Here is an 8,603-nt window from a genome sequence, read left to right as displayed (position 1 = left end):
CTCATGTTCATTTTGGAGTCAATAATGACTCCAAGATCCCTTTCCGCCTCTGTGCTCACAAGGGGGGAGCTCCCCAGCTTGTATGTATGCCGTGGAGTCCTTCTCCCCACGTGCAGCAGCCTACATTTATCTACATTGAACCCCATCCTGTTACCATTTGCTCACTTCTGTAGTCTGTCTAAATCTAATTGCAGCATGCCTACTTCTCCCCACATCTTGATGTCATCGGCAAACTTGGACAACGTGTTTTCCACCCCCTCATCCAAGTCACTGATGAAGATGTTGAACAGTGTAGGCCCCAGGACCGAGCCCTGGGGGACCCCACTATTCACATCCCGCCAGGTCAAGTACGACCCGTCCACTACCACTCTCTGGGTGCGCCCCATCAGCCAATTTTTGACCCATCCATTGTGTAGGCATCAATGCCACAGGTCGCTCAATTTATTAATGAGAATGGGGTGAGAGACAGCGTCAAAGGCCTTCTTAAAGTCCAGAAAGACGACGTCTACAGCGACACCATCATCCAGGGATTTAGCTACCTGGTCATAAAAGGCCATCAGGTTGGTCTGGCAGGACCTGCCTTTGATGAACCCATGTTGATTTCCCCTGGGCATGATCTCCCCTGCTGGCCCCTCACAGAAGTGATCCTTGATAATTTTTTCAAGGATTTTCCCCAAGACCAATGTGAGGCTTATGGGCCTACAGTTTCATGGGTCCTCCTTTCTCCCTTTCTTATAAATGGGGACCACATTAGCTAGTTTCCAATCTCCGGGCACCTGGCCCATGGACTTCAATTGCTTGTACAGCCGGGCCAAGGGCACAGTAATGACCCCCATCAGCTCCCTCAACACCCGTGGGTGGAGGGCATCAGGGCCCGCAGATTTAAAAAACATCTAGCCCTTCCAGAAGATCCCGAACTACTTCTGCGCAGGCCTGAGGCCTGGCAGTGCTATCCCCAAGACTGCCCCTACCTGTGGTGGGAGAGCTGTCCTGATCCCTGTCCAAGAAAACAGAGGCAAAGAACTTGTTAAAAATTTCAGCTTTCTCGTCTGGCGTAGCCACAAGATTGCCATTTGAGTCTAACAGGGGCCCTATATTATCCGGTGCCCTCTTTTTACTCCCAGTGTATTTGAAGAAGGACTTTTTGTTGTCCTTAATCCTGGTCTATGAGGTTTTTATCTGTATTGGTGAAAGATGACTTCAGTTGTCTATTGTAGCCATATATACCTATATTAGTGATCAATGTTTCTAAAGGTAGGTGTGAGCTGCTTCTGGATAAGATAGGAAGGAAGTACTTTGTCCAAGCAGGACAGAATAAAGTCAAAATGACCAGAACATATATATACTATGCTAGTTTAAAATTTGGAATTTTCTGTTTCACAATATTAGTCAGGATTCCTCCACCTTTGCCATTACGTATCTCTCATATTCATCGGGCTTCACAGGAAAATTTTACCTTCCATTTGGTTTATCTAGCTTAGGGGATGACTTGGTAACAACCTTTAAGTAAGGATGCTGAAAGATGAAATAACCCGCTACTATAATATTATCTAACCCACACTGAAGTAGTATACTAAGTATATTTAGATTCAATGGCAGTAAGCTGAAGCGACACAGGTTCAAATGGGAGATATTTTTTAACAAACGAGGCAGTAAACTAGAATAGTTTACCAAGAGACATCCAAACCACTAGAACTCTGAGCCCAGGTACAGACATTACACTTCTACTGGTATAAGCGATCAGAAATCAATCTATACCCGTAACAGAACAGAAGTTCGACCCACACAGATTGGCTTAAAAATGGCAGAACCCGGTCTAAGAGTTGCCCCACACCAAAGGGCAAATGTGTGTTCTGTTTGCTACTGATCTAAACTACACCGCTTATAGAAATCCACATTACTTAAATCAATTCCTCATCAGGCTTTTTGAATATGTGTACCTAGCCTAAATGAAGCATTTTTCAGGGGCAAGATCTGTGGATGCAGTTCTCTCATTGGAAGCAGGAGTTGGCTATTTGTGAGGAATATACATCTCAATCCACGTGAGAATTATGCTAGACATTTGGAATCAAATGATACTGAAATAGGTTGCTTTTCCCCTCCTCAAGCTGCTTACCACTCCAGGAAACCCTGTTTTACCACCCACATGAAAGTGAAATAAGAGGCTACAACTTTCTGCTACTATTTGTTACCACCATTTAGAGAAGCAACTGGTGAAGTGAGAAGTAGAGTAATGGGCAGACTCCATTTCCTTTGTTTTGATTTAGTTATAAATAAGAAATTTTAAATGCAATCCCATATGCAATACCCATGTGTTTAGATTGCTTTGGTTAAGTTTTCAGTTGTTTCCTTAAGTCTCACATTTTCCAACCCAGGGCTCAGAGCCAAACCCATATGAAAAGTCTCTTTGTAAATAAGATTCTGGAACACAGCAACTGCAGTCATGACCTACTCATAAGAATACAAAATATAGCATAACTTAGCCCAGAGAAGGCAAGTCTCTCCCACTTTGTTAGTATATCCTGCACAACCACTGTTATTCATCTTAAAGGAGGCTACCAGAATAGCAACAAACATATGCATTAGCAAACTATAGTATTGTTTTAATCATTAAAAAAACCCAACCCTGTTTATAAGTACCACATTTTCAGTTTGATTTAGGAAAAACAGTCTTTCCCCCCTGAATGACAATATCTGTAAAGACAATGAAATGATATTGCTCCTACAAAATCCCAGAGGCATCAACCAGTTAAACCTTAGGTTTAGGTTTAATCATAAGGAGTTAAATACGTACAAAATATTAAAATAAAAATTGCATTGGGGAAAAAACAAGGGGAAAAAAAGTATGACTGGGTATTTCTGCTGCATGCCCAAAAGTGCAAATACAAATGTCCAGACTGGAGGGGCCCAATTGCAGGTCAACCTCTCATAAGCAGAGTGCAACTGTTATGCTTGTTTTGGAGGGGGGTGGGAAAAAAAAGAACACACACAGACATCATCAGAATGATACTGTCATTTCTTCTATCTAGAAAAATGGAACTTACTATTACAACAAGCCATCATTTACATTTAAAACCATACTGAGTGTGGACAGCACATACATGACTGATCCCGGGCAGTGACCAGCTGGGAGAAGCGTCACCACTATATCTTCTTTCTAAAAAAAAGTCAAGCCAACATATTAACAGGTTAGTGCAAGTCTCAGGCTGTGGGACCATGGCCCTGAAAGTGATCAGATCAATCTACGGCTCTTCTGAACCTCTGGTGGTACTTGGGTACACCTTCACTGAGAGAGGAGTGTGGTCTTCTCTTCCCTGTTCCACTCAGAATCTGCATGGCAATGACTTTCAAGTCATTTCTGACTAGCTGATTATGTCTCAGACCAAGCTCATGGATTCTGGTCAAAAGGGACCAAGCCACATTCCCCTTCTCAAGTTTTAAGAGCTTGTTTGTTGAAGGTCCAAATCTCAAAATGCATTGCTTCACCCCACACTGGCTCTGCATGGGGAAAAGTGCTGAGTGCATGCCTGGCTTCTAGCTGCATTTCAGTATGGTTTTTAGACACATTTCAGTATGGCTGAAAAAGGCACATGAGTGGAGACACATGAATGGAGAATCAGAGGAGCAGTGGAAAGTTGAAGAGCACAGCTGAAGATTAGAAGAGCGGAAAAAAGAGGACTCCACCTAGCTATTTATAGCTTTGAAAAGGAGAAATTGCTTGTTATTATAATATTTATTTCAAAGTTAAATTTCCATTTGTATGTTTAACAAACCATACAAAACTCCCCCTTTTTTATATATAATTACCTCACCCGATGTTTCATCAACTAAAGAAATCTGAGTTGGAGTTTCAACTTCAAGTGCAATCTACAGCAAAAAAAGAAATGTATTTTAAGATACATTGCAAACTGCCATTAGAATATGCTTAATAACAGGTATTCACTAGTATTATGTGGACATCCTTAAGTGTTCATATAGACTTAGTGGAGACAGCATATTCTTTTGGCTCCAGAAATAGCCAAAAGAAAAAAGTCTCTTCCAATAACAAATTCTGTGCAAACTGCTCCTGACTGGGGAATAGATGCACTAATTGGGCTCCCAGTCTATCCTCCATTTGGGCTAATTCTTGTATGCTTTTTCCCCTGTCCTGATGCAGGGCAGAGGATGATTTAGTTATCTACAGGACTGAAAGATCTGCACAAAGCAGGAGTGTGGGGGTAAGTGTCCGTCAATCCTCGTAACATGAGCTGCAGCACTGCTCATTCCAGCCCCTTGGCTTTGTTGGGATAGCAGATGAACAACTTGGCTCTCAGCCACTATAAAGTCTTGGTCTCATTACAATCCCAAAGCTGTGATTTTGTATTTCCTTACCAGATAGCTAAGATTTAAACACGCTATACAAGTAGCAAACTCAAACCGAGCCACAAAAGAATTACATGTGCCAAGGTCAACCAATACCTAAAAGGAACTCTAGTTAGTGCTGTTGTTAAAACACCAGTACCACTAAAGGTGGATCTATACACTTTCTAAATGTCACTTGGCAGATCTGGTTCCCCACAGCCCCAGATGCTTGGGTCCCTACAGAGTCAAGACCATGCTGCAGAAGTAGCAGCTGGGGCCTTTTTTTCCCCGTAAAGTCCCTGAAGCAAGTAAGTATTCCCTGCAGGTCTTGGCAACCCCTCTGTGCTCAGTGGCATCTCCCTCCCATGTCATTCTCCCCTGGCATTCTCTGTTCACAACTCTGGGCACAGGAAGGAGAGACCCACCTGCCACTGCTGTCCCCAGGGGCAGAGGGCATCCTAGAGCTGCTCCTGTCCTGCTCCAGTTGGGCCTGGGAGGATCAGCTATGTGGGAAGCTGGGCTCAGCTTGGGACAGGGACAGTGACAGGCAGGTTCCCCCTGCCGGCCCAGGTGTTCCCCAGTAGCCTGGAAGCGGGTGCAGAGGAAGAACCCTCCCACCACCACTAATGGAGCAGGCCAGGAGTACCTGGGACAGCAGTGGCAGCATCAACAGGTGGGTCTCCCCTTCCTGCAGACACATAAATAAATAGAGAGGGCAAGGCAGGGGGGAAGAGATGGCACTGATCATAGGGGGTGGGTGCTGAGACCAGGGGTGGGGGAGTCTTAATTGCTTTGGGGACTTAAAGCTAATCCCCAGCTGTTGCTCCTGCAGTATGTACTGCCCAGCATGGGGTGGGGGGGCATGCTGGAAGCAGGGGTGCAGCCCCTCTGCAGCACTGGTTGCTGCTTCCACACACCCCTTTTCAAAATCCTGAATCCACCTATGAGTACCACCCATGGGAATTCATGACACCTTGGGCCATTAATGAAATATTTAAACAAAAATGACTCTGCCTCTGAGTACCAATTAACTGCCTGAACATCATTCAGCACAAACAATTGAAGTAGGTGATCTGCTTCACTCTTCTACCCGCCTCCCTGGGTAGAGTACATCAGTACACCTGCCACAGATAACCGTAGTGGAATTAAACTGAGTCGAATTCAATGGCAGTCTTTAGGTCCAGGCTTTAGGTCTGATCTGCCTCAGGAAGGTTCCTTCATGGTCAGTTAAAGAAAATTTGGTTGCAGAGGTTAAGTAAAAAAATTCTGTCTGTATGCTGCAATCACTATGGGAGGTTTCAACAGATCAAGATCAACTCTCCCTCTTTGCATGAACAGATTCAATCAGGTTGCTGATCATAAAACATTTAGACGTCAACATTATAAACTACTCTCCTACTCTGATATTAATTAATTTTACAATTGTGGTGCATACAGAAAGAGAGGATGATGATGTTTATACCAGAGCTTGTGAACAGGACACCCAATCTACTGCTGTCTGATTAAGTGACTACATATTTTGCTCCATCACTGTAAGCCATTACTGGGAACAACAGCTGCAATTAGCTGAATAAATTTAAGTCCTGCGGGAATGGGACTCCCCCCACCTGTCCCACACGAGAAGCAGAGGACAAAGCTGACAGGTATTTCCTTTCCCTGCAGGGCCAAGCACCAAAAGGGAGAAGAGTCCCAGGAGGTGCCCTCCACAGTGGAATGGCAGAAGGTTCCCTCCAGAACCAGGGCTGCTTGCAGTGGTGCAGTATCAGTTCCCTCAGTCCAGCTGGGGGACAGGTATGAAGCCCTGGCAACACTGGAGGAAGAGGAAGGAGAGGAGGAAACCCTTGGAGAGGAGGCCACTCCATGCACAGAACAGACTGAAGGAGGCCAGTTGACCCAGAAGAGATGCCAGGTACTTGTCATAGGTGACTCCATCCTGAGAGGAACAGAGGGTCCCATCTGTCACCAGGATCCCATGACACGCGAGGTCTCCTGTCTGCCCAGAGTTCAGATTCGGGACGTGATGGAGACAATCCCGGCCCTTGTGTGGACCACGGATTACTACCCCATGGTCTTAATCCATGTGGGCACTAATGATGTGGCCAGGAGCAGCCCAGATTGCCTGATGAAGGACTACAAAGCTCTGGGGGACAAGCTGAAGGAGACAGGGGCGCAGGTGGTCTTCTCATTTGTTCTTTCAGTGAGCAGACTTGGACAACGCCACGAGACCTGCATCAGGGAGGTCAACTTGCGGCTTTGGAAATGGTGTCTTGAGGCCAGCTTTGGCTTTTTGGACCGTAACCCATACTTCAGAACAAGAGACATGCCTGGATGGGATGCACTTCACCTCTCTCCTCAAAGGTAAGTGTGTGTCCTCTTTCAGGTTGGCTGATCTCCTCCGGCAGGCTTTAAACTAGGTTCGCCCGAAGAAGGGGAGAATGAGGTCGGAGGGAGCCACAGTACACCGAACCAAGAGATACCCACAAGATCAACCCAGGTACGCAGCAAAGATCCTATTAGACAGCAGTTTAAGGGGGGGACCAGGGACAGCCACCAGGGGATTAGGTGTATATATACACAAATGCCAGAAGCATGGGAAACAAGCGGGAGGATCTAGAGCTCTTGCTAGTGAGCAACAACTTTGACCTAGTGGAACTAACTGAAACCTGGTGGGACTCTTCTCACAGCTGGTGGGAATAGAGGGCTGTAGGTTATATAGGAGAGACAGAGTAGGGAAAAAAGGTGGGGGAGTTGCTCTCTATATCAAAGAACAGTACACATCTTCCCTAATCAAATTAGGGTCAGAGGGTGGTCAAGCAGAGACTCTGTGGGTTAGGATCCTAGGGGCTCAGGGTGAAAGGGATCTGGTGGTGGGGGTCTACTACAGGCTGCCGCACCAGGATGACGAGCTAGACCAGGAATTTTCCAAGCAGCTCAAAGAGGCTGTAAGGTCTAGTGATATGGTAGTCATGGGGGACCTTAACTACCCAAACATATGCTAGGATGAGCAGTCAGCTAGATCTAACCGCTCTCTCAGGTTTTTAACCTGTATTCAGGACCTCCACCTAACACAGGAGGTAAAGTGTCCCACCAGGGGCAATGCCTTGTTCCACTTGGTGTTGGCCACAGGGGATGACCTGGTGGGGGACCTGTGGATTCAAGGCAACTTGGGGGGCAGTGATCACCAAATGATTAAATTCACTATCCAGTGAAGGGCAGGCATTATACGCAGCAGGGCATGGGTGCTGAACTTTAAAAAAGATGAATTTAATAGACTTGGGATTGGTTAGCAGGGTGCTAAGAGCTAAGAACTTAGATGCATTGAGGGTCCAGGATGGGTGGACATTCCTCAAGGAAACGATTCTTTGGGCTCAGAGTGAGTCAATCCCATGGGAGAGGAAAGGGGGCAAGGGGGCCAGGAAGCCCCTTTGGATAACAAGGGGCATCCAAGATACCTTAAGGGCAAAAAAAAGAGGCGTACAGGAAATGGAAGCAAAGGGTAGCTAGCAAAGAGGAGTATACTTCTTTGGCCCGCACCTGCAGGAAGTCAGTCAGGAAGGCCAAGGCAACTCTAGTACTCAGGATAGCATCAGGGATTAAGGACAATAAAAAGTCATTCTTTAGGTACTTTGGGAGCAAAAAGAGGGTGTGGCGTCCCATATAGGACGGGCAGGGGGACTTAGTGATGGATAGCAGGGACAAGGCAGAGATCTTCAAAGAGTTTTTTGCTTCTGTCTTCTTAAATGGGAACCTAGACAAACCCTCAACATACATCATGGATGCCAACAAAGGGAACATCAGCCGACCAATGGTCAGTGCCAACACAGTAAAAAGACACTTGGAGGGACTGGATGTATTCAAATCACCGGGACTGGAGGGACTCCACCCACGGGTAATGAAGGATTTAGCGGGGGTCATAGCTGGCAAAGATATGTAAGTACTCATGGCACTCGGGTCAGGTTCCGGAGGATTGGAAGAGGGCTAACGTCCCAATGTTTCATAAGGGGAGAAAGGAGGACCCGGGGAACTATAGACCGGTCAGCCTTACCTCTATCCCTGGGAAAATCCTAGAAAAAATTATCAAGGAGCACATCTGTGAGAGCCCGCTGACTAATGTGATGTGGAGGAGTAAACAACATGGGTTTTTAGCAGGCAGGTCCTGCCTGACTAACCTAGTTTCCTTTTACGACAAGGCCACTAATTGTTTACATGCAGAAGTTGAGGTAGATGTTATCTATCTGGAGTTCAAGAAGGCCTTTGACAAG

The 8,603-nt window shown here is 46.0% G+C and overlaps 2 protein-coding genes across 3 annotated transcripts in view; one reads left to right on the top strand and one right to left on the bottom strand.

The window, feature by feature from the left end:
• Nucleotides 1-3,157, top strand: part of SUV39H2 (suppressor of variegation 3-9 homolog 2) — a 38,306-nt gene extending 35,149 nt beyond the window's left edge. The window contains exon 6 of the mRNA XM_019509521.1: nt 3,030-3,157. Within this exon, the coding sequence (XP_019365066.1) occupies nt 3,030-3,073 (44 nt within the window). The 3' untranslated portion in view covers nt 3,074-3,157. The remainder of the gene's footprint in view (nt 1-3,029) is intronic.
• Nucleotides 1-8,603, bottom strand: part of DCLRE1C (DNA cross-link repair 1C) — a 39,684-nt gene that overhangs the window by 10,653 nt on the left and 20,428 nt on the right. The window contains exons 4-5 of one of the 2 annotated variants that reach the window (XM_019509517.1): nt 3,808-3,867; nt 3,102-3,157 (exon numbers count right to left, since the gene is read on the bottom strand). In XM_019509517.1, the coding sequence (XP_019365062.1) occupies nt 3,102-3,157; nt 3,808-3,867 (116 nt within the window). The remainder of the gene's footprint in view (nt 1-3,101; nt 3,158-3,807; nt 3,868-8,603) is intronic. The other variant, XM_019509518.1, reaches the window with a different exon arrangement.

This window comes from Gavialis gangeticus, unplaced genomic scaffold (assembly GCF_001723915.1).
Source record: "Gavialis gangeticus isolate Ggan-Ray unplaced genomic scaffold, GavGan_comp1, whole genome shotgun sequence".
Taxonomy (NCBI): Eukaryota; Metazoa; Chordata; order Crocodylia; family Gavialidae; genus Gavialis; species Gavialis gangeticus.
Note: the sequence above shows the minus strand (reverse complement) of the source record. Positions and strands in the feature narration are given on the sequence as shown.